At 44.2% G+C, this 25,181-nt stretch overlaps 1 protein-coding gene across 5 annotated transcripts in view; it reads left to right on the top strand.

Moving 5' to 3' along the window:
• Positions 1 to 25,181, top strand: part of GALNT8 (polypeptide N-acetylgalactosaminyltransferase 8) — a 131,082-nt gene that overhangs the window by 60,502 nt on the left and 45,399 nt on the right. For 4 of the 5 annotated variants that reach the window (XM_058442857.1, XM_058442860.1, XM_058442858.1 and 1 more), the window contains one exon: positions 22,960 to 23,377. The exons of the other annotated variant lie outside the window; for it this stretch is intronic. In XM_058442857.1, coding sequence (XP_058298840.1) covers positions 22,960 to 23,130 — 171 coding nt within the window. In that variant the 3' untranslated portion in view covers positions 23,131 to 23,377. Of the gene's footprint in view, positions 1 to 22,959; positions 23,378 to 25,181 lie in introns of those variants that run through there. 5 annotated transcript variants of the gene reach the window in all.

Here is a 25,181-nt window from a genome sequence, read left to right on the forward strand (position 1 = left end):
CTCGCCTTTGGCCTTGGTGTGGAGTGGTCTGGCAAATCCAGGGACAGACAGACTTTACCTCAGACGCGCTTTGGGAAAGCACACCCAGCCGAGTTCTTGGCAGCATTCTGCCTGTCTCCACTCCATCCTTAGGGTCTCTTGGCTCCAGACGAGATCAAAGGTCCCCACGCCTCCTGGCCAGAGGCCTCAGAGAGAATTTGTGGGTGTCTTTTCATTATGGACTCCTGGTTACTGGAATTTGAAAATCTGGCTGTGAACACTGATTCCAGGCCAACTGTTGGCACTCGTATTATAACAAGGACGAGCTTCTACCCCCCCACACCCCTTTTTAAGTCAAAGATGGAAAAACTCCATTTGGCAGTTCTTTTCCCTGAAATAGCAACAAGAAGAGAGAGAAACATCCCACGTTTAAAAAAAGAAAACTTTATAGAGAAACAGAGATTCTCTTATAACATTATTCTAATCAATAATCTCTTATAACATTATTCTAATCAACAATACCTTTAACTCTGTCATCAGACCCCTGATATTTGTGATTATAAATGAGCCTCTAGACTGGGTGTGCAAGTCAGTTTTAAAGCCACGGCTGGGATTTTTATTTTTTCAAGTGTAGTAAAAGACACATAGCCAGATAGAAAGTTTAATTAAACCCATGAGTCAGATCATATGAAAGAGCAAGGTAAATACGCTCTCCACAGGTGTGGCTTTGGAGACAGGAAAGAGGCATTTTTGCTTGCCTGGAGGCTAGGTCTCCCCCCTCCTGTCTGGAGGGGACCCTGTGATGATGTTTGTCCTTGGAAAGTAGGTGTCCTCACACAAGGAGCATCCTGTTTACTCTCTTTCAGACACACAGCCACCTGCCTCCTACTACTAGGGTCAAAGAAAAGAGAAAAAAAAAAAAGACGCTGTGAACGCCTTTCTGTTGTCTTTCGAGACTTTATAGCTGCTGGATGCCTGGCCTAAATATACCGAAGTTCCGCCAATTTAGTCGTGCTTCCTTTGAATTTTATGGGTTTCTTTCTTTTTTTCCCTTCTTCCCACCTACAGTCCTAATTTTCATTCTTTCTCATCTCACACCTGGCAGAATCAAGTTGAATGATACATAAAAGAAAGCAGGACCCCTGGGAATCAAGGATGGGGCTGGAAGGGGTGGCAGGAGGTGTGGAGAAGGCTCCCACTGAGGGGGTTTAAGGAGGTGAGTGAAAAGTGGACACTGCCTGTTCGAGAGGTCTGAGCTGTTCCAGGGATGTGGCTATGAGCAAATAGAGATGTGGAACTGGGAGCATAGGGAGCCCAAAATGAACTTGCCTGGATGGAATGAAAGAGCAAAGAAGACAGAGGGTGAATCCTGGGGCAGAGACCCTGTGGGGCATACGGGTAAACACAGCAGCCAGCGGAAGTGTTTTGCATTCTGCCTTCTCCCTAAGGAGTGCGTAGAGAAACAAATGAATGAATAAACTTGTTTTATTTCTCACTGTAAAAGTAACCCCATATCGTATTGTAGAAATTTCCAAAACACATGAACACAAAATAAATAAGTAAAACCATGCATAATCTTACTGCTTGGATGTAATAATACTAAATTCTGTTCACTTTCATATTTTTTATTTGAACCTATGTGTCTGAACATATTTACATATTTCATGAAATTAGGACCATCCTTTATATATGCAGTTATAGCTAATTTTTTTTTTTGAGACGGAGTCTCGCTCTGTGGCCCAGGCTGGAGTGCAGTGGCGTCATCTCAGCTCACTGCAAGCTCCGCCTCCCTGGTTCACGCCATTCACCTGCCTCAGCCTCCCAAATAGCTGGGACCACAGGTGCCTGCCACTATGCCTGGTTAATTTTTTGTATTGTTTTTGGTAGAGACGGGGTTTCACCGTGTTAGCCAGGATGGTCTCAATCTCCTGACCTCGTGATCCGCCTGCCTTGGCGGATTTTTTTTTTTTTTTTTCTTAGAGACAGGATCTCAGTCTGCCACCCAGCGTGGAGTGCAGTGACACAATCATAGCTCACTGGCTCACTGTAACCTCAAACTCCTGCCTCAGCCTCCTGAGTAGCTGGGACTACAGACATGTGCCACCACATTCAGCTAATTTTTAAATTTTTTTAAATTTTCGTTGAGGCAGGGTCTTGCTGTGTTGCCCAGGCTGATCTCAAACTTCCGGCCTCAAGCAATTTTCCCACACTGGCCTTCCAAAGTGCTGGGATTATAGGCATGACTCATGCCCAGTCTGATTTTTCAATTTAGTATTTTTTTTAGAAATCCGACATTATTCACTAGTCCGTATTTATGGATATAGACAAGTCACCTGCTGAAAGATAAAAGTTTCTAGTACAGAATTTAGAGGATAACTCTGCAGAGCAATGGTATGGGTGAATATCTTTTAGGCCGGGTTCTGTGTGGAGCAGAGCTTGCCCTCAGCTTCTCAGCATGGCAGAGGATCAGCTGATCTGATAAGAAAGAAGGTAGATGGAAGCATATTAGAAGAAAAGAGTTCTGCTCATGTAGGGTAGAACGGGAGGGAACCTGGAAGGCTGGAGCTGCTCTGTTATTATGGAATCAAAGTTTCCCAGCTGAGTACAAAGGGAAGTATCCTGGCCTAGGGGGAGGCTCATAAGAGTTATCATTTATTGAACATCTACTATCTGCTGGGCATTGGGGGGCTATGCAAATGCTATTTTTCATCCCTCAGACAATCTAACAAAATAAGCCTCATTGTTTGCACTTACCTGATGAGGAAACTAAGGCTCTCAGTGATTAATTTACCAGTCCAAGGTCACACAACTGGTAAGCACCTAAATGAGGACTACAATGTGGGTTTTCCAGGAGCGTTGCAGAATAGAAAAACATGTGCTTTGAAAGAAACAGAAAAACATGCCTTTCAATCACTTTCATTAAAACATACCTTTCTTCGCTGGGCATGGTGGCTTACACCTGTAATCCCAGCACTTTGGGAGGCTGAAGCCAGTGGATTGCTTGAGCCCAGCAGTTCAAGACCAGCCTGGGCAACATGACAAGACCCTGTCTTTAAAAACATAAAAAAAAAAACATAACTTTATCTTAGATGATAAAGTAATATTTATTCAAGAAAAATCACTACTAATCCCTTTTTCCTATGTTACTGGATGGAAAGTCTTGATTGTGAGTTTTCTAGGTTCTTGGTACATTGAGCAAAGAATTGAATAAAATGCACGAACAAAACATCAAAAGACCAAAGCAATGAAAGAAGCAACAAAAGCACAGATTTACTAAAGTGAAAGTACACTCCACAGAGTGGGAGCAGGCTCAAGAAAGTGGCTCAAGAGCGCTGATTACAATGTTGTTTAGGGTTTTTATTAAGCTAAAGGATTTGGGTAACACCCCAGGTGCCCTTTAGAGGCTTCCAAATCGGTTACACCCTATGAAGGATTGGCCCCCGACCAATCAGAGGCTGAAATGGAGACATCTGCCTTGATATCACAGGAGTGAGGATGTGGCCTGTGTGTTGCCTAATCTTGCTTAGAACTGGCTGCACCTGCTGTTCTTTTGCTTATGCCTTAACTCTTGGTTACCCTAATTCCCTATTCTCTGGCCTCACCTGGTACCATGATTTGAAAATTCTCTTGTTATTTGATTTTCCCTCCCTGGATCTTACATTGATTTATTCAACAAATATTTATTTTTTAATTACCATGTATTAATCATTGTTCAGGAGAATTTTAAAAAATAGGTGAGATTATCCCCTGCCTCAAGAAATAGACAGTACAATGGGAATTAGGCGGCCACACACACTAGCTATGACACCTGTAATGACTACTACCACAGAGATTGCATCAGGGGCTGAGGATTTGCGGTTGTGTGAAGACTATGGCTTCAAAACAAAGGTTAGTTTCCTCTCTCTGTGTGTTGATTCTTTCATCTGTGTAATGACAAGAGTGACTTCTGGATTTAGCATGCTCTAAGTCTCATTCCCTTGTCTTCTGTAGATTTGTCACTGGGAAGCTCTTTTCCATATGTAGTGAGTTCTGGTTTCCTGGGACAGCCTGATCTGGAGCCCACACAGGACAGTTGCCTTCAGAGGCCCCTGTTGCTGTCACGTGGCAAGTGGCCTACTTCAGCATTTCCCTATGCTTGTGTTTGTCAAGAGACACACCTGCTCAGCCACATGTTCAAGTTACAGCTCTTTCCTACATTTCCCTCCCTCCCTCTTTCAGTGCTTTCTAATATCTTTTAGTTTCAGGTCATTACCTGCTGCACCCCTCCAGACCCCAGATTTCCTGGAAGGATAGACCTCAAGGTCAGGATTTGTTCTGATACAGCTCTGTATCCCTCCAGGCCCTAGCACAGCTCTCTGCACATAGATGTCCAATTAATGTGGACTAATGACTAGTGGTTTTCTCTTTTGAAACTTCTTGGCATGCAGGGCTGACACCTTTCTGGAAGGCCTAGGAGAGAATTTACATTGTTTCATTTTGTTTGTTCTTGCCTTTTCCCGCCTATACAGGCTGCCTGCCTTCCTGTGCTTGCGGCCTTCTTCCATCTTGAAAGTCAGCAGTGGCTTGTCAAATCTTTCTTACATGTCATCATTCTGACACTGACTGGCCTCCCTTTTCCGTCTTTTATGAATTACTGTGAGTACATTGCGGCCATCTGGATAATCCAGGGTCATCTCCCTGTCTTAAGATCAGCTGGTCAGCAACCTTAATTCCCTTTTTACATTTAATACGATCTAGTTCCAGGGAGTAATATATGGACGTTTTTGTGGGAGCCCGTTACCTATCACAGTGCCAAGGAATTTTTCTTCAGGATTCTGTTTATTCAACCATCTAGCCACACACCCATATAGCATTTATTGAGCTCCTACTGTGTTCCATGTGCTTGTGAAGTGCTGGGATATGAAGGATGCACAGTACGTAGTCTGGTAGGAGGCGAGAATGAACAACTGCAATGCGTTTGGCCAGCAATATAATGTAGATGTGCAGAGGAGACCATGGGGGTACTGAGGAGGGGCATCAAACCCAGACCAGAGAATGGGATGGCACCTGACCTCATCTTGATGGAGGCTGGGACTGGGGATGGAGGGCTATGTGGAGGGAACAGCATTTGCAAAGACCCGGACAGCATGGTGTGCTCCGGGACTTAAGAGAGTTCAAATTGCTGGAGCGTAATGTACTCTTTTCACACTCTACCTCTGCCCTCCTTAACAAGGAGTTGAAACTCGATAGGTAAGAGTAGAAGATCATGATTAACCTTGTTTGCAAGTTAAGGAGGTGGATTTTATGCTGTAGCCACTGGGAAATGACAAGGATTTCTAACAGAGGAGTGATGGTGGGCTAGCGTGCTGGCTGTGCGTAATGGCTTTCCAAAGATTCTTTATTGCATTTTCATGACTTTCTTCCTGCCAGAAGAGATATTCAGTCTCCTTTTTCTAATGTGAACACAGTGTACCCATTTTTTACCCTTGCTGCCAATCTCCCTAAGCCTGTATTGCCCCTGTTGGCTAAGGCTGCTTTCAGGTCCTTCAAGGTGACTTTGCAGCATCTCTTCCCATATTATGTCCAGGATCGGGCCCCGATTACCTCCCTGCTTTAGGTCTCTTTTCCCCCAGGGCCATCTTCATTAAGGTACTAATTAGGACAGCCTCAATGAACTGTAAATGCATTTGTATAAAATGACTGCGTGTCTCAGCAGATTTTTTGCTTCCTTGAAAGCAATAGCAGAAGCGATTGTGAAGCAGCTGTGGTATGGTGGCAAAAGCAATGGTTTTATCCAGAAAATCTGGCTGTGAATCCCAGCTCTGCCATTTAATAGCTATTTGACCTTAGGGGCAGTCATAGAAATTCTTTGAGTCTCAATTTCATAGTCTATAGAATGGGGGTTGTAAAAGTCAAGGTAGGCTGACTACTGTAACCAAAATTTTACGAGTTTAACAAAATAAAAATGTATGTCTTGCTGATGTGACAATCCAAGGTGGGTGTCCCTGGTCAGGTGGCTCTTCTGCGTAGCTCTTCTCCAACTATGGCTCAGAGACTCGGGATCCCTCCACCTGTGGCTCTCTCAACCCCTCACCCGATGCAGTCCCCAGAGCCCTCCTCGTTTGGCCAAATGATGAGGAATGGAGAGAAAATATTAAAGTTTGTGTAGTTTTATGGGCCAGCTCAAGAATGACCCACATCCCTTTTGCTCTCAATCCACTGTGCAGAACTCACTCACATGACTGCACCTAATTAATTGCAAGGGCAGCTGGGAAATGTAGTCCAGCTATGTGTCCAGGAAGAAAAGGAAATGGTTTACAGAAAAACTGGTCAGTCTGGCCAACTCTCCAACTATAAAAATAAAATTGTTTTTAGAATTAAATTAGATAAGTTGGTGCTAACTTAGAGCAGCACCTAGTATGCCGTAAGTATTCCATGTGTTGTGTGTGTGCGCTTTGCAAAGAGTGCCTCAGAGAACAACAAATGCTTCAGGGAGGAAACGGAAATTGTGGGTTGTGAGAGCAGTTCTCTTCAATGTTTTCTTTTAGAGTGTGTCAGGAAAAAGTACTCAGTAAGAAATAGCCCATTAGTATCAGTAAAAAATACTTCAAAAGAAAATATAGTCCATCAGCCCTTGGCCCCCTTGGAAAAAGCTCTGTCTGACAGATGCATCGCGGCCTCCCAGCTCTGCCGGCGGGTCCTCTGCCTTTGCTTATCCTCTGCTGCTGCTTTTCCTAATTGCTTCCCTCCTCCCTCTGCCATCCCCAACTTGTGCACACTAATTCCCCCTTGCATTGAGGATTCTAATGGGAGTGGAATCAGGACTGATAAAAGGAGAAGAGGGGTGAATTAAATCAGACAAGATAATTTAGAGAAATAAGTAGGGCGAGATAGGTCCCCTAAAAGAGCATTAAGTAGAATTTGGCCTTAGAGAAAGGCCCAGACTAATTCACATGCTTGTGTAACTGAGTATGCAAATCAATAGAACAGAGAGTAGGGGGACTGCTAATGCCAATGTTTGATAATCAAGTAAGTTTTTGCCTACCCCAAATGTTTGGGTCCTCAGGCTTCTCAATCTACTTGGCCTTCCCTGTCCCCATCCATACCCCAGGTGATGAGATCATAAATAGGAGTGGAGGAAATTCCGCCTCCCTTCCTGCGTGTTCCAGGGATGATGATTTTATTTTATTTGAACAAGTATTTACTTTCCAAAGACATATTAAGGAGATGATTTCTTTTCCCTTTCACCAGTTCAATCCCTGCCTTGGAAAAAACAGCAGGAAGAAACTATTAACTGATGCGTGCTGCTTTTAGAGTCATCCCGGGGGACAGATCCATCTCCATTAAGTGCCCAGTTGTTGAGAGCTGCAATAGGCTTTGTAATGAACTCTGCGATTAGAAGGCTGGGGGCTGGCGGGGAGGGGGCTCTAGTGGTGGCCTAGGAGGCAGGTCCTTCTCTGAAGATGTCCAAGAATGGTTCAGAGGAGAGCCGCTCCCACATGTGTGCAGGCTGAGGGGCAGGCTGCAGAGAGTGATGAATAGGGATCATTTGGAAGAAGGGACATGACAAGTTAAAGTAAAATAATGACTGCGGCTCACGACTCAGAGCTTTTATCCAGCCACAGGCTAGTCTGGCTCTACTTGGGGAAGGGAAGGCTGCAGATTTTCTCTGATTCAGAAAGAGAACGTAAAAACAAAAAGGGGCCTGGTCTTGGGGTGGGTGGGAGGGGAAGGGGAGGTTGGAGATTGGGGCCTGGTGCAGGAGCTAGAGGAAAGCGGGAGGAGGAATAGGTTGAAGAAGGGAGGCATGCAGGTGAGTGCAGAAGACTCAGGACTCAGGACTCAGTACCTGGAGCTGCTTAGGGTCCCTGTTTCAGAAACGAGGAGGATAAGGACCAGTGCAGAGCCATCTTCACCATTAGGGGCAAAGAAGAACTCTGTAGATGTTTTTTCTTTTACCTAGTTTTGCTTTTCCTTGTGTAAAATGGAACCTATTAAGGTGAATCTCCTTATGGGAGGGAGTTGTAATGTTTGGTTGTTAAAAACCTGGGCTTGAATTCCAACTTTGCCATTTGCTAGCTGCATGACTTTTTAGAAGTTCATTAGCTTCTCTGAACTTCGGAGATCAGTGAGGATTAGAAGAATAATGTACGTAAAACAGCACAGGATCCGGCACACAGCAATCATTTGTTAAAAGTTAACTGGTGTTGTAAAAAAAAAATGCTTATTTTGACCAAGGAGATGACTAGAAATTTGGGAAGGCATTTCAGAGAGTCTGGTAGAGTTGTCCTCATGCAAGCAAAAATCCCTTTGCTCATAGGAGTTGTCCCGACCCGGAGTCAGAAGACCTGGGTCCTAGGCATAATGCTACCTCTAACAAACTGTGGGACCTGCAAGAAGCCTGAGCAAGCCCTTCGGGACTCAGGCTCTCATTTGTAAGATAGGGAGAACACTGACTGCTTGATTGCCTCATAGGGGTCTCACGGGGCTCTCTAAGGCAAACCTGAGAACACCTTGTGGAAGTGAGACTCTAGGCAAACACTAAGGGCTTACTAAGAAGAGTGACTGTTCATTGAGCAGGATGGGTGGTCCCTGGAGGGCAGAGGCTAGAATGGCTAGGGGGTGAGAAGCTCCAGAAAGAGAAGAGGAAACTGGGAGGGAACAGAGAGCTTGGAAGGCTCACATAGGAGGTGGGAGGACTGAGTGGACCTGTTGGTTGGTTGGAGGATCAGAGTTAGAACCAGAAAGAACCAAACGCCAGGACCAAGGGTGGCAGTAGGAGGCATTGGAGAGAATGGTTAGTCCTAGGAATTTTTTTTTTTTTGAGATGGAGTCTCGCTCTGTTGCCCAGGCTGCAATGCAGTGGCATGATCTTGGCTCACTGCAACCTTTGCCTCCTGGGTTCAAGCGATTCTCCTGCCTCAGCCTCCCGAGTAGCCACCACACTTGGCTAATTTTTTTGTATTTTTAGTAGAGATGGAGTTTCACCATGTTGACCAGGCTACTCTTGAACTCCTGACCTCAGGTGATCGGCCTGCTTCGGCCTCCCAAAGTGCTGGGATTATAGGCGTGAGCCACCGCACCAGGCCTAGTCATAGGAATTGTAAGCTGCAGGGTTGAAGCCCAGAGGGGTTGAAAGAGTAAAATAATGAGCCGGGCATGGTGGCTCATGCCTATAGTAATCCCAGCATTTTGAGAGGCCGAGGTGGGAGAATCACTTGAGCCCAGAGTGCAAGACCAGCCTGGGCAACACGGCGAAACTCCGTCTCTACAAAAAAATGCAAAAATTAGCCGGATGCGTTGTGCACGCCTGTAGTCCCAGCTACTCAGGAGGATTGCCTGAGCCTGGGAGGCTGAGGCTGCAGTGATCTGAGATTGCACCACTGCACTCCAGCCTGGACAACAGATAGAGACTCTGTCTCAAAAAAATTAAAAAAGAAAGAAAAGAAAGCAAGGGTAAACTAATGATAATCATAATAAATAACATTTATCGAGTTAATTATTCCTCCTTCATTCAACAAATATGGCGTGCCCCCATGTGCCAATGTTTTAGGTGCTAAGGATAAATATGTCAGTGAATAAAGCAGAAAAGAATTTCTGTCCTCATTGAGCTTACGGCCTAAGCAGGAAAATATGTACATTAAAAAATAAATACATATGCTGGGGCAACAGGATAGCCACAGTTAGACCCATACATCATACCATATATAAAAATAAACTCAAGCTAAACCAAGACCTAGGTGTAAAGGCTGAAACTATAAAACTCTTAAAAGAAACATAGGCATGACTGGGCAAGGTGGCTCACGCCTGTAATCCCAGCACTTTGGGAGGCTGAGGCAGGTGGATCACTTGAGTTCAGGAGCTCAAGAGCAGCCTGGCCAACATGATGAAACCCCATCTCTACTAAAAAAAAATACAAAAATTAGCCAGGTGTAGTGGCACATGCCTGTAGTCCCAGCTACTTGGGAGGCTGAGGCAGGGGAATCACTTGAATCTAGGAGGTGGAGATTGCCATGAGATGAGATTGTGCCACTACACTCCAGCATGGGCAATAGAGTGAGACTCCATCTCAAAAACAAAACAAAACAAAACAATACAACAAACAAAAACAAACAAACGAAATAAACATAGGCATTATCTTTGGGACCTTGGACTTGGCAATGGATTCTTATCTATGACACCAGAAAAAATAGATAAATTAGACTTCATCAAATTAAAAACTTTTGTGCTTCAAATGACACTATCAAGAAAGTAAAAAGACAACTCACAATTTTTCTGTAAACCCAAAATTGCTCTAAAAAATAAAGTCTATTAATTAAAAAAAAAAACCACAAATGGGAGAAAATACAGCAAATCATATACCTGATTAGGGACTCATATCTAGAATGTATAAATAACTCTTTAAAAATGAGCAAAGGATCTCAATAGACATTTTTCAAAAGAAGATATCCAAATGGCCGACAGACATATGAAAAAATGCTCAACATTCATTAATCATCAGGGAAGTGCAAGTCAAAACCACAATAGGATACCACTTCAGACTCACTAGGATGGCTATGTAGTAATTTTTTTGAAAAGTAAAATAGCAATTATTGGTGAGGATTTAGAGAAATTAGAATCCTAATACATTGCTGGTGGGAATGTAAAAACAGTTCTTCAGAAAGTTAAAGACAGGGTTACCATACGACTGAGAAATTCCACTCCTAGGTAGATACCCAAGAGATATAAGAACATGTCCACACAAAAACTTGTACGTGAATGCTCATAGCAACATTATTCATAAAGGCCAAATGGTAGAAACAATTCAACTTTCTATCAAGTGATGAAAAGGTAAATAAAATGTGGCATATCCATACAATGGAATATTATTTGACAGTGAAAAGGAATGAAATATTGATACATGCTATAGTAGGCACGACACTTGAAAACATCATAGTAAGTGACAAAAGCCAGTCACAAAAGACCACATATGGTGTGATTCCATTTATATGAAACATCCAGAATAGGCAAATCTATAGAGACAGAAAGTAGTTATTGCTTAGGGCTGGTGGGAAATGGGGAGGGTGGTTTGGGGGAGCATTTGGGGGTGAGGGCTAAAGGGATTTCTTTTGGAGGTGATGAAAATGTTCTAAGACTGTGGTGGTGGTTGCACAACTCTTCACATACCTTGAAAAACATTGAACTTCATACTTCAAATGGGCAAATTGTATGGTATGTGAATTGCATCTCAGTAAAGCTGTTAGCAAATAAATATACATTATAGCATGGTGATAAGTGCTGTGAGGAAGAATAAAACAGCAGCAGAGGATAGGTGGGGTATGCTATTTAGATAGAGTGATCAGGGAGGGTTTCTCCAAAGACACGACATGTAAGTGGAGACCAGAAAGAAGTGAGGGAGCAAGTGATGCAAGTATATTGGGGGAAGATTGCTCCAGGCTGAAGACACAAGTATAAAAGGAGTTGAAGCCATACAGAGCTTTTCATGTCCAGGAACTCCCCAAAGGTTGGCATGGCTGAAGCTGAGGAGGAGAGAGAAGTGTCAGCCAATGAGGACTCAGAGGGAGGTACTAGCCCAATTCCATGGGGCTGGTATGGACCCAGGCTGGGAGTTTAGACTTGATACTTAGTACAATGAGGTGTCTTTGACGCAGGCAAATGACACACGTGGATTTATGTGGGTTTTTTTTTGTTGTTGTTGTTTAAATCACTCTGCCTGTGCATGCAGAATTGTCTGCTGGGGGCAAAGTGAGTGGTATGCAGGTAAACCAGCTCTCTAGGTGGGGAAAAAGGCCTTGGTTTGTAACGCCTGCTAGTTCCTGTGGTGTAAATGCTCCCACTATGGCCAATTTCAAACTACCAACAATTCGACAATGGACTCTTCAAAGCCCTGAAAATATAAGCAGTCAGCTCTTGTGAGCCACCATGAGTCAGCTGCAGCACGCTGCTGGCAGGAGACTAATCAAGAGACTTCCAGAGCGGCAGTAACGTGGTGAGAAAAAGTAATCAGATTTGGGGTATATTTTTAAAGCTTCCTCCTATTATGCATGAGGGTAAGTGATGTTCTTGCTTTATCCCACTTCATTCTTATACTATGCCAGAGCCACCTTTTGCCTATAGAATACCTTCATGCAAATCAGAACAAAGCACCCCTTCCTCCGGGAGCAAAGAGCCTTGAACTGGGACACAACGGTGTAGGGTGTGCAGCATGGGCCCCATTGCAGCCTCATGCTCACCAGCTGCCCTTGCAGGGCAAAGCCTGGCAGATCCTAAGTTGGCAGCCCTGTAATAATGCTGGTGAAGATGCTACTGTAACTCCCTTTTTTAATGGATGAGAAATTGGAAGCCCATATTAGTTAAGTAACCTGTCTATAGTGAAGGAGATATGATTTAAACCCAAGCTGCTCTATCTCAAAGTCTTTGATAGTTTTCCTTACAACCCCTTTGAGGTATTTCTGGTCAGTACCTCAGATGCACTCCAGTGGAGGCTCAGGTCCCAAAGTATATCTGCAAGCCTGAGCTGTCAAGTATGCCAGACTGCAAGGGCAAGAGGGTGGAAAGGAAGAGAAGGACCGGAGAGATGTAGAGTCAAAGACTTTTATACCTGGAGAGGCGGCAAGCCAAGATGAAGAGAAAGGAACAAAACACTTTTGAAGTACGTGCTTAGTGAGAAATATTTCAAATATTTTCACGTTAATTTGGAAAAAAATTAACTTCATTTTAAAATGAGGCTCAGAGAGGTTAAGGAGCATGCTCAGGGTAACGCGCTGATAGGTGGCATCTGGGGCAATAGCCTATGCTGTTTCCACATAATCTTCCAGCAGCTTGAGCTCTACCGATGGGCAAGGGAGCCCCACTCCTTTAGTGTCCACTCTTCCTCAGAAGATCGTGGTCATGATTCTGGGAGCAGTCTGGCCACTTCCTGAAATATTTCAGGAACTTGACATCGAGGTGGTTGTATGGGGGTAATTTTTTTCATTAATTCAACAAACATAGATCATCTATTATCTACCAGGCACCCCAGTTAGGTAATGGGGCTGTTGTGATGAATATGACATTGTCTCTGACCTTATAAATTACTCAACATTCCTCTTTGTGTTTCCTTTTACAATCTGGGCTCAAGTCCCCTTTGCTCGCTCCCAGTCTATCCATGGCTTGAAGGGAATCCAGGATGCTCACGTGGTTTGACCTTTCCCTAAGCAACTGTGGGAAATGGAATCTGGACACACAGAAGGGGTCAAAAATGGCAACTTCCCTTTCCTGTGCCCAAAATGTGGCTTTGCTCCTTCCTCTGCCTGTCTCTGAGCTGACAAACTTGGGACTGCCAACTGCAGAATTTCTGGACAGCATTGGGTCAGCCCTCCACTTGCACTCACTTATCCATTCCTGGTCTCCCTGTTTCTGACCAGAGAGTAAGCACCCTTCTTACTGGGATGTGAGCACTTCCCTAGAGCAGGGCCCCGTCTTGGCTTTGGGAAGGACCAGAGGATTAGGCTGGAAGTTTTTTTGTCATGGAAATGGAATTCGAATTGGAACCTTATGTTGGTTCTCTGGGCTTCAGAGCATGGCTATAGCATGACCTACATGCACCAGACCTGGCCTCTTGAAGGTCTGCTGACCCTTTGAGTTGACAAGCACATGCTTTCTCCCCCAAGGGAGAGGCTGCATGCACATCCTTTTCCTGTGAGGACGCCCATCGGGTGAGGAGATAGTGTAATACAATGCCCATGTACATCTGCATGAATATGTGTGTGTATGTGCATGCACATGTATGTGTGTACGCATGTGTGTGTGTACATTTGTGCGTGTGTGTCTGTGTGTGTGTGTGTGTGTGTGTGTTTAAAGAAAAAGGAAGCCACAGAAGGTTAGTTCTGCATTCAGGAAAGCAGATGGATAGGATGAGCATTGGGCTGCTCTGAGCTCTCACATTGTATTCACTCCCTGGGAGGCTGCTCGTTATAGCTGCTTGGCTGGGTTTGAATCTCCACTCCGTAACTTATTATTTGAATGACTTTCTGCAAGTTCTTGACTTCTCTGAGGGGACCAGTTATCTATTGCCGCATAACAAGATACCCAACACATAGTGGCTTAAAACAACAATTTATTATTATTATATTCACAAATCTGTGATTCAGGAATTAAGTCATAGTGGGAACGTTCTGTATTGCTTTATGATGTCTGAAGCCTCAGCTGGGATGGCTTGAATGGCTGAACACTGAAACAGCTGGGGGCTGTTTGGAGATTCTCTCTCTCTCTCTCTCTCCCTTTTATATATGTACCTGTATATCAGTTAGAGTTCTCTAGAGGGACAGAAATAATAGTATATATATATACATATATATGGGAGTTTATTAAGTAGTGTTAACTCACACGATCACAATGTCCCACAATAGGCTGTCTGCAAGCTGAGGAACAAGGAAGCCAGTCCGAATCCCAAAGCTAAAGAACCTGGAGTCCAATATTCGAGGGCAGGAAGCATCCAGCATGGAAGAAAGATGTAGGCTGGGAGGCTAAGCCACTCTAGTCTTTTCACATTTTTTTCTGCCTGCTTTATATTCTAGCTGTGCTGGCAGCTGATTGGATGGTGCCCGCCCAGATTGAGGGTGGGTCTGCCTTTCCCAGTTTACTGACTCAAATGTTAATCCCCTTTGGCAACATCCTCACAGACACACCCAGGATCAATACTTTGCATCCTTCAGTCCAATCAAGTTGACACTTGGTATTAACCATCACAACGTGGAAGGGGTGATAGGAATGTGTGTGTGTGTACATATGACTAGATAGACAATCCTTGAGGGCAGAGGCCATGACTCTTTTGTTCCCCACTCTATACCCAGTGCCTAACGCTGTACCTGGTACACAGAAGATGCTTAATACATATTTATCAAATAAATGAACAGGTTGTTCTCAAGTCTGCCATATGTATGGTCAAAAGAAAGAAGGCAATTATGACAAGAAAGAGTGAGGGTAAGGGAGGCAGTCCTCTCAAGGAGCCTTCTTGTTATTCTCTCCACATGCATAAATATTGCTCAAGTCGTCTCTGAAATGTGCGGAGAATTCTGTGTATTTTGCAGTTAATAAAGCCTGAGGTGCTCAGGGCTCCCAGATTCTTACCTGCATACTAGGATAATATAAAAGGCCTGCATGAATTGATACAGGCTTTTCTGATTAATAGGTTCCGGGAATAAATGGTAGATACAGAGTACTTTTGAGATTTTTCGATGACAAATCAGTTGGAAATGTCCTCACTGTAATTTTTACCTCTCCATATTTTGGCTGTTAGTATAAGATCCTTCAGCTTCTGCCATCCTTCATCTTATCCTCAGAAATGGCACTTCCCAATATAGAATGGTACAGGAATACTTTAGAATAGAGGGAAATGAGGGGAAATAGCACCGAAATGATGAGTGTGTTTGCGTCCTCCCTCTCTATGCCTCTGTGCTGTGTAGAATGCAGCTGGTAGCACTTTTCCTCCCCCGCGTCCCCTCTGAGAATCAGGCCCGGCTCAGCGGGGAGGGGTGCATAAAGCCCACTCCTGCCCGGAGGAAGAGCCTGGTTGTGAGGTCTGCTGTTGCAGTATCAGGCCAGACAGGAATTAGGGGAAAACTGCTGTCATCAGGGAGTTGCTGCCACTGTTGTCCTTCGTAAAATGTGGTTCTTTCTACCAATCAGTAGGCAGATGCCCAGAGACCTTCAGAAATGGTATAAGCCTAGAATTTGCAGCACACATCCAGGCTCTGAGGCTTATAGAACTAGGATTAAAACTTACATTGGACCTCAGTCCTCTGGTCTAAGCCCCTCTCTGTGCAAGAGGGGAAACTGAGGCCCAGGAAAACAAGGTGACACAGGTGAATCAGCAGCCTGGCCAGGCCCGCAAGTCAGGCTTTTGACTCCAACGTTAGTGTTCAAGGCTCCAGATGTGGACATTCCTTGTAAACTGTAAAACACCCAAAAAGGAAGATCATTATTCATGTGTCCCTTGGTCATTTGGATGGGAAATGTAAATGAACAGGAAGTGGGAGTACACTTGAGAATCTCCCTTCTCTTCAGAACAGCCATCACCTCATCCTCTTCTCCCTGAAACCTCTCCCACCCCACCCTCCACAAACTGATCCTCCCCTTCCCTGGACTCTGGCTACTGTGCTGTTGCCTAAACCTGGGTTTGGCTGGAAGCAACACCCAAATATCAGAGAGGAGGATGCATGGGAGAAGGTGGACTGTGAAGAGCTTGGGCCAGGCTTTCACCTGCAAGAAGAAATGGATGAAATGGACATGCTCCAAAAAAGGGCAAGACAGGTCCCCTTCACTTGCTTACTTGCCTCACATCGCTCCTGGCCCCGATCCCCAAACGTCCCGGGAGGTCTGTGCGGAGTCCTTGCTCTCAGCCCATTGCAGCAGCAGCACCCCTCTCTGTTATCAGGAGCCTGGCAGCCTCTGTAAATTGTGTCTGGGAGGAAATGAGATCCTCCTTACACAGGGCCATTTCCAGGCTTCCTGAACCACTGAGAATGCTGGAAGAGGAGGGGATGAATATTTTATAAAAGGCCATAAAACATAATTTGTTCCTTTGAGTGAATTAGAGACTGTAGTTAAAAAAAGAGAGAAGTTACCATCAGTGGACCAGGAGTTTTGCATTATTTAGCTCCAGCTATTTCATTACATCTGTAAAGCAGGAGAACCAGAACATTAAAGTCACACCCTTTGCTCCTCAGGAAGGGAAACAGAATCTTAGAGGCCCAAATACATACAACATAGACTCACTAGGCAAGGAGCAGCGGCTCCCTGCCTGGAATGTGCTCACAGGGGTGATGCGAATGCTTTGGATGAAAACAGGCAACCAGCCTGTCCAGCTCACCGCACTGCTCCCATCTAATTGCATCAAAGGGGGAACGGTGAGCCAGTGGACCTAGCGGGGTCTTCTTTTTCTGTTAGGATCTTCCCTAACCTCCCCTTTCCTCCTTTCCTGAAGCATTTTCCTTTCCTTCTCCCAGACTGGAAGGGGAATTTGAGCCCAGAATAGAGAACAGCCTAAAAGTGGACGTCAGACATCCCTGTTCCAGTCTCTGCATCCCACCAGGAATAGTGCCTTACAAGTAATGTCTTTGAGACCTTGCCTTCCCATCTTCTTTTGGGGACCTGTCCTATTCAACAGATATTTAGTCTTCTCTAATTTCTTCTCTTTTTCAACCATAGGCTTTTCCAAATTTCTGACTCTGGGAGAAAACTGAGAATCTTTTTTTTTTGAGGCAAAGCAATTTAACTTCCTTTGCCTTAAGGTCTCCATCACAAACCATATCCTAGTCTTGACCATTCTTCACCATAAAGTCCTTTAGTTTGTTTTCAGAACTAAAAATACCTTTTTACCCCATGGATTCCACATGTACCAAAATAAGCAATAGATATGAACTTTAAAACTATAATTTTGTTAACTGTGCCAAAGGTTTAAGATCAATCTCTCGGGGATCATATTCAAAGAACTTATGCTTCCTTCTAGTGGTAGAAGAGGCAGGAAAATATTTTCCCCATTTTTACAGAACATGCCCTGAAAGTCATGGCTTTTTTATTCTTCCATGGACTGGCATTTGGTATTCCTTCCCTTTGTGCCTGCTATTTGGGGTAATTCCTGCAATTGAACGTGGCTTTGTGTGTCTTGTCCAGCTCTCCTTCCGTTACCCCACTCCTCCCCTCTACACACACACACACACACACACATTCTCTCTCTCTCTTTCTTCCTCTCTCTTTCCCCCCTCTCTCTCTCTCGTGCACACATGCGCAGCTGCATAGAATTTGCTTTAACTCCACCAGTGCCTTGAGAGGGACGGTGTTGCAGCTGAAGAGAGATCCTTTTGGACCTGTGTCATTCCTTATATCACCTGCTTATTAACAAGTGCTCTCTGCACATAAGCCGTCTGGTCCTTTGCCTCTTCTTCTTGGTTGCTTGATCCTCCTTCTGTCCCTCATTGTTACTCGTTAACTTACATTTATGGAGCACCTGCTTCGTGAAGGACATTGTGCTAGACCAGGGGGAGAAGGTATAATAACAGGGTCTTTGTCCTCAGAATCCTTGGAGTCTATGAGAAACTTGTGATTCTCTCTGACCTGCCGCTTTGTCCTGGGAGAATTTGCTATTTATAACCTTTTGGGGTAGAGTAATCCTGCTGAATAGAGAATTAAGAGGTCTAGATTTCAGTCATTGTAGCCGTTAAGACTATGGAAAAGTCATTTGCTCACTTTATACTCTGATTCTGGCATCAGCAAAATCATGCAGTTGTTTGAGATGATGTTCACCATCCCTCCTAGTGCTTGATTTCTGTGATTTTATGTTCTTATGTTCTATAATACACAAGTGCCTCCCAATGTGAGGCTTGGTGAGAAATAGGGTTTTGTGGTTAAATACATTTGGGAAACATCGGGTTAAATAATGTTAAGGGGTGTAGCAGAGGCTTTAGTATTCTAATGTCTATTGTGAGGCTCTCTGAGACAAAGTGTAAGATTCCCAAACTCCTTTAATTGGGGTGGGTGTTTATAAATATCAAATCAATTTTTTATCAGACTAATTTCTTTTTCTTCTGAGTTAAAGAATTTCCATCTCTAGGTGGCTGGTTCTTTGATCGGGAGTGGAACCCAGATCGTGGCAGTTTGGTGTCCTAACCACAAGGCTACAGGCTGGAGTGCCTTGTCTGTGTAAATATCTATTAACATGGTGAGAACTAGAATTGTGTAGAACACAGTTTGGGAACATGAAGAAAGAGAGCTCCCCACATGGGCTCTGGACTCAAGACTGAGCGCATTTTTTGAAGGGTCTTACTGTATCACCCAGGCTAGAGTATAGTGGCATGATCATAGCCCCACTGCAGCTTCCAACTTCTCTGTTCAAGTCATCCTCCTGCCTCAGTTTCCCAGGGTGGGACTACAGGCATGTGCCACCATGCCTGGCTAACTTAAAACAATTTTTTTTTTTTTTGTAGAATGGCTGCATTTGAAGCCTCCTCAGGTACCCCTTGGCTCTGTGAGCTGGTAAATTAAACTTCCTGTCCTTCTGTTTTCTCATTTTTAAAAGGAGGCTAGGAAAAGCTTCTACCTCATACCTCTTAGCAAAGTGCTTGGAATGCAGTATGCATTCACAAAATGCTTATCATTAGCTATTGCTATCTTTAGTCAATATTTATTGAAAAGTTAGTAAACAGAAGAAAGTTACAACATTTTATCATAAAGACTTAGCTACTGTCCATGACCCCATTGGAGGTGCAGATAGGACACCAGAGTTAGACAACAGGTTGCTATCATTTCAGTGGTAGAGTTAGGTCAGAAAATGGACAAGGAAGAGCAAAAATTCAGACCAGTTTAATATAAACAAAGTGATGATCTCTATAGAAAGCTGTGGTAGGAGGAGAAGTAAGCAGTAGTAAGAATGAAAAAGTTGGCCAAAGTTAGGCGTTTGAAATTAATTTCATGATCCATGTTCAATTCTCTTCTTATAGGCATAGAAAATAGAATATTAATGATCTCTGTGTTGTATTTATCTTCCAAGCAGGAATGCAAGTAGGCATATTGGTCAGGAGAGACAGGGTTATGCTGCAGTAACAAACAGCCCACAAAGCTTAGTGGGTTACAGCAAAGGACTATTTATTGCTCAGACTACATAGCCATCCCTGGCATTCCTAGGGTTCTGCTCTGTCTTTCAGTCTGGGTTGTAGGCTGATAGGGTTGCTACCTTCTCAAGTGCCATGGATCATTATGGCAGAGGAAGAGAGCATTGGCAATTAAGTGCTGCAGGCCAGATGTGACACATGGCACAACTCATCAGCTAGAACTAGTCACGTGACTCTCACCCAACCACATGAAAACCAAGAAAGACACAATCTTACCATGTACCCAGGAGGTGAACAAGCTGGAAATGTTTGTCAAATAGCAGCAATGACTACTATTGCCTGCCATTAGGGTCACAAAATGTTTGTCTCCCCCAGGCAAAATACACTTACTTACTACCTAAGGAAGACAGCCTAAAAGTCCTACCCAGTCCTGGTATCAAGCTGAGATGCTAGGGTCTCTTGTGGTGTGTAACAGGGCAGTTTTCACATTAGGGAGTGGCATGTTCTAGTCTCCACATCAGTTGTGAATGTGGATCCTTTCCTTTCTGAGACTTAGGCTCCAAAAAGATAAGTAATCGTTTCTTTCCCACCAGACAAGCAGTGATTCATTTGAAGTAGGATAACTGCAGTCAATATTCCCATTCAGAAAGGGGGAAGATTGGAGAAGCACGGCAGTCACTGGTCCATAACAACTCTGAAATCCTGTGAAACAGAACTCGACCCTCACTTAGCTGCCTGGGAGGAGATCCCAGCCCACTGTTCTCTGCCTATGGATTCTCCCTCTGGAGGGTCTTCTTTCTGTTGCCCTCCTTGCTCCTATCAGAGATGGGAATTGCAGATGATATTGAGCTGCTTTCTTGGCCTGCTTCTTGTCCATGATAATTTAGGAGCCCAACGGTACTTTACATTTTGAAGAGTCATGAATGGTTTTGTTCAGGTCATGGTTCCTTTGGCAGGATGACTGTCTGAAAATCTTCTTAGGCTTTTTCCTATGTGTTTCAGGCAGATCTAGGTACCGAGAGCCACTAACCACACCTATGGTTACAGTTGTTATCCTATTCTAAATGAGACATTGTATGTCGTGCTATGGGATAGAGGCAGATAATTTGTCTTTTGGGTTTCTAAGTCTCCGAATTGCAGAAATCCATATTCAAAACTGATGTAGAGACTAGCACATGTCACTCCTTAATGTAAAAACTATGACGCACTGCTAGAGAACCTAGCATTTCAGCTTGATACCAGGACTGGGTAGGACTTTGGGGTTATCTTCCTTAGGGAATAGGTAAGTGTATTTTGCCTGCGGGAGCCATGGTTCTTCTCAACGTGAACCTAACAGCAATAATTTGGGTGTATATATTATTTGTGGGATGTCACAGCTTTAGTCTTGTTTTTCCTCTCACTCTTACCTGAGCCAGTTTGCCCAGTTTGAATGATTTTTTGAAGCCATAACTTCAATTAAACTTTTGCCCTAAAATGACTTATTCCATTCAGAGGAACTGACAATGGACATGACTGCCCTGTGCTTGATTTGTTCCATGGCACGAGCTGAAGTACTCATCAGTCTTTCTTGTATAAAGGTCTTTTAAGTTTTGTTTACTTCTTTGGGGAATGAGAAGCAGCTGTCTCTGTCTACACTGAAAATCCCATTTCTGGACTCTCTCCTGTCCATTTCATCTCTGCTCACTAACTGGCCAAATCTTTTCTGAACTCATCAATATCTTGCACTACATTATCAGACGCAGCCAACAGTGGCCACCATACAGTATAACAAGCTGTTTTTCAACCATCTTCCTAGATACACGGGTTTTTAGGGATATAATCTGCTTTCTAAGTTATCACTAGGTGACAGTTTTCAGAATATTTTTCCATTTGTAACATGGATTGCCTGCAATGGCCTCCTATAAAGTTTCTTCAATACCTGTCATCCGGCCACAGAACAAATGTCACAAATTTTTTTTTTAATTTTTAAAATTTTATTTATTTATTTTTTTGAGACGGAGTCTCACTCTGTTGCTAGGCTGGAGTGCAGTGGTACAATTTCGGCTCACTGCAACCTCCGCCTCCCAGGTTCAAGCGATTCTCCTGCCTCAGCCTCCCGAGTAGCTGGGACTACAAGTGTGTACCACCACACCCAGCTCATTTTTGTATTTTTAGAAATGGGGTTTCACCATGTTGGCTGGGATGGTCTTGATCTCTTGACCTTGTGATCCACCCACCACAGCCTCTCAAAGTGCTGGGATTACAGGTGTGAGCCACCACGCCTGGCCATGTCACAGGTTTTAACTTTTTACTTTTGGCAGCTTCTTACTTCAGTTTGGATAGACTTGATTCTGTTATGGGAACAAATCAATCCCTGAATACCAGAGGATTAGAGCAATAAGGCTTTGTTTCTCACTCATGCTACTATTGCTTCAGCTGGGGGCCAAGCTTCCTGCCACCTCACCCTGTAATGCAGCTCACTCTGACAGAGCAGCCACCATCTTGAACAAAGCTGGTCATTGTGGCTGGCATGAAGAAAGCTCTGGGGGCTTTCATATGAGGAATTAAATATTTTGGTTCAGAAGTGACACACATCACTTCTGCTTATAACTCACTGTCCAAAACTACTTGCCTGGTACCACACAGCCACAAGTGAGTGAGACAGTAAAATTCTCCATGTTCCTGAAAAGTGGAGAGCTGGAGACATTTGGAAAAGAGCATTAATGACTATCACAGGAGGAGAATTGGATGAAGATGCAGGCTGCAAACTTAGGATACTAACAAGCTCTCTTGGGATCCTCCCCGAAGGAGAAGGAGTTCATTATAGATTTATTTCTTGGCATGGACAGTAATTTCCTGAGGCTGTTGATTGGTGTGGCACAGATGTCTAATGCATTTCTTTTCTAATATACCGCTTCACTCAAGTGAAAGCTGTTAGATTTTTCTCTACTGAATTATGGAACATCATCATCACCATCACTACTTTGTAATTGACATCATCATCCTCATTAAAAATTGGACTAAGCAGCTAATTATAAATAGTGCTTTTGTATAGCACATGTGTTTTCATTTGTCCCCCTGACTCCATCCACTTGGCCACAGGGGAAGCCCAGGAGGAGGGAAATGGCCATAGTGCATCCAGAGACTAAACGAATAGAAGGGAACTTCAGGTCAAAGCGTTGTGCTATCAAGTGTTGGCAGGGCACATCAATTAGTTTGTGGAACCAGTGGGTGCTACTGCAGGAAATTAACCCTCGAAGTTCAAGATCTCTGACTTCTTTTTAATGTAACTCTCAGATGACCAGATTTTTGGTGTGTGTGTGTGTGTGTGTGTGTGTGTGTGTAGAAACAGGGGAATAAAAGGAAAATAGCAAAAATTGACTGCAAAGTATAGAATTACCCAGTCATCCATTTTTCTCCCTTTCTTCCCCAGGATTCAATGCTGTCTTCTCTTTCCAGCAGAAAAAGTAGGAGAAGGTTAAGAGAAGGAGTAAACATGACCCAGGCCCTGGGGAAAGGGGTGAATGAGGGAACCAGAAGAAGGGGGTTAGGCCAGGCAGAATGCTGTGTTTGGACAGAGGAGCTTCCACTTGGAACACCCTGAAGAACCGAAGCTTGAGGGCAGAGCCTTGCCCAGAGTGAGATGGTGAGATGAGGGACACGGGCTCAGACTCATCACCCCTGCTTCTTGCTGGCTCTGAGTGGTTTGGATTCCACAGTGGAAAGCTCAAGAGTGGGGTGGGTCATTCTAGGGAGGGTGTGTCTGTGCTTGTGCACAAGTGTTATGTTCTCTCAGTAAGAGGTAAGGGAGCTGATGACTCGCCACCCTGTCCTCACAGCAGGGGCCTGTGGGTGACAGGACCATGAGGAGAACCATTCTCAGAGGTTACACAGAGAAAGAGGAAAACTTCAGGGATCCTATTACCAGAGTGATGACAAGTACACACACACACACACACACACACAGCAAAATAAAAATGTAAGGAAGCCTGGAAGACAGATCATTTATGTCATTTATATACCTGGAATAGGTACATTTTAGAACCTAGGGCAGAGGTCAGAATATAAATGGTTATCACACGATGCTTCACATTATCTGTGCTCGTCTTGTGGGCACATACATCCATTCTTAGGTGGTTCTTCCCATGGATGCCCCCCACGTACTCCTGACCTGTTGCAGATCATGTGTTCCACTGGAAGGCCAGCATGGGCCCAGGAGGATGGGGCCCCTGGGGTCTAGTCGCGGTTGTTGGTTTCTGGGACCTCTCCATCTCCTGGCTTTCCTTTGAGCTCACTGACAACCCCTCAGCCTCCTTTGCTGGCTGCCCTTCCTCCTGACCTTGACCGGTAGATTGAAGACTGCTGTGAAGGACTTGGTCCTGGTCATTTCTCTTCATTGTCCATATTCTGTTTCTGCAGAAGACCTTAGTACCATGAATTTATATATTTCTAGATGTTTTAAATTCATAAATCGTAAGTTTCTTTTTCATATTCCAGACCTAAATAAATAACCGCCTCCTCGATGTCTTCATTTGCATGTATAATTTCCCTCTCCAATTTAATACATCTAAAGGTGAGGTCTTGACACATCCCAACTTGTTTAACCCCTTGTCTTCTCTTTCTCAGTAAAGGGCGACAGCTACCTGCCTAGTTGCTTGAGCTTGGCATTGGCTGCTTATTTCTCATGTTTTATTGATGACCAATTCCTGCTGATTCTATCATCTAAACATACCTCCTGAGTTCCTCTTACCTCCTCCCCACTCTATCTCTACCGACTCTACCTTTCTCTGGCCCAGGTCACCATCATCTTTTCCCCAGATGACTGCAATTTCCTGGTCTTTCTATTTCTTCTTCTACCTCTTCATAATTCATTCCCCTCACAGCCTCTAAGTAAATCACATCACGTCTCTCCTCTGCTTGAAAACCATCATTGGCTTCATACCGCCCTTAAGATAAAACCTGAACACCTCACCCTATAAGATGGTACCCTTGCTAATTCTTCAATCTTATCTTGCACCTCCCTTTCCCTTGCCCATTCTCCTCCCAACACACGGCCTTCTTTTTGACCTTGAACACTCGTGACCTTTCTAGCTCAGGGCTTTTGCACTTGTCAGTCCAGAATGCTCTTCCCTGCTTTTGGCACTGTGGCCCCATTCTCTTATTTATTTATTTTTGAGACAGAGTCTCCCTCTGTCATCCAGGCTGGAGTGCAGTGGTGCCATCTCGGTTCGCTGCAACCTCCACCTCCCAGGTTAAAGTGATTTTCCTGCCTCAACCTCCCGAGTAGCTGGGACTACAGGCGCCCTCCACCACGCCCAGATAATTTTTGTATTTTTAGTAGAGACAGAGTTTCATCATGTTGGTCAGGCTGGTCTTGAATTCCTAACGTCAGGTGATCCACCTGCCTCAGCCTCCCAAAGTGCTGGGATTACAGGCGTGAGCCACCGTGCCAGCCTCCATTCTCCTCTTTGGATTGTCAGTTGAAATACTACCTCTTCCCAGGGAACTTTTACAGCTACCCTTGCAAAGTCAAGTCCCCAAGTTCATTTCTGACATAGCATCCCATTTATCCTCCTCAAGGCATTTACTGCAGTATGGAAATATCTTCCTTATTGTCTACTGTTAAAATTTTCTGTCTATAATATAATTTATTTA

The sequence above is a fragment of the Hylobates moloch genome, unplaced genomic scaffold (assembly GCF_009828535.3).
Source record: "Hylobates moloch isolate HMO894 unplaced genomic scaffold, HMol_V3 SCAFFOLD_8, whole genome shotgun sequence".
Taxonomy (NCBI): domain Eukaryota; kingdom Metazoa; phylum Chordata; class Mammalia; order Primates; family Hylobatidae; genus Hylobates; species Hylobates moloch.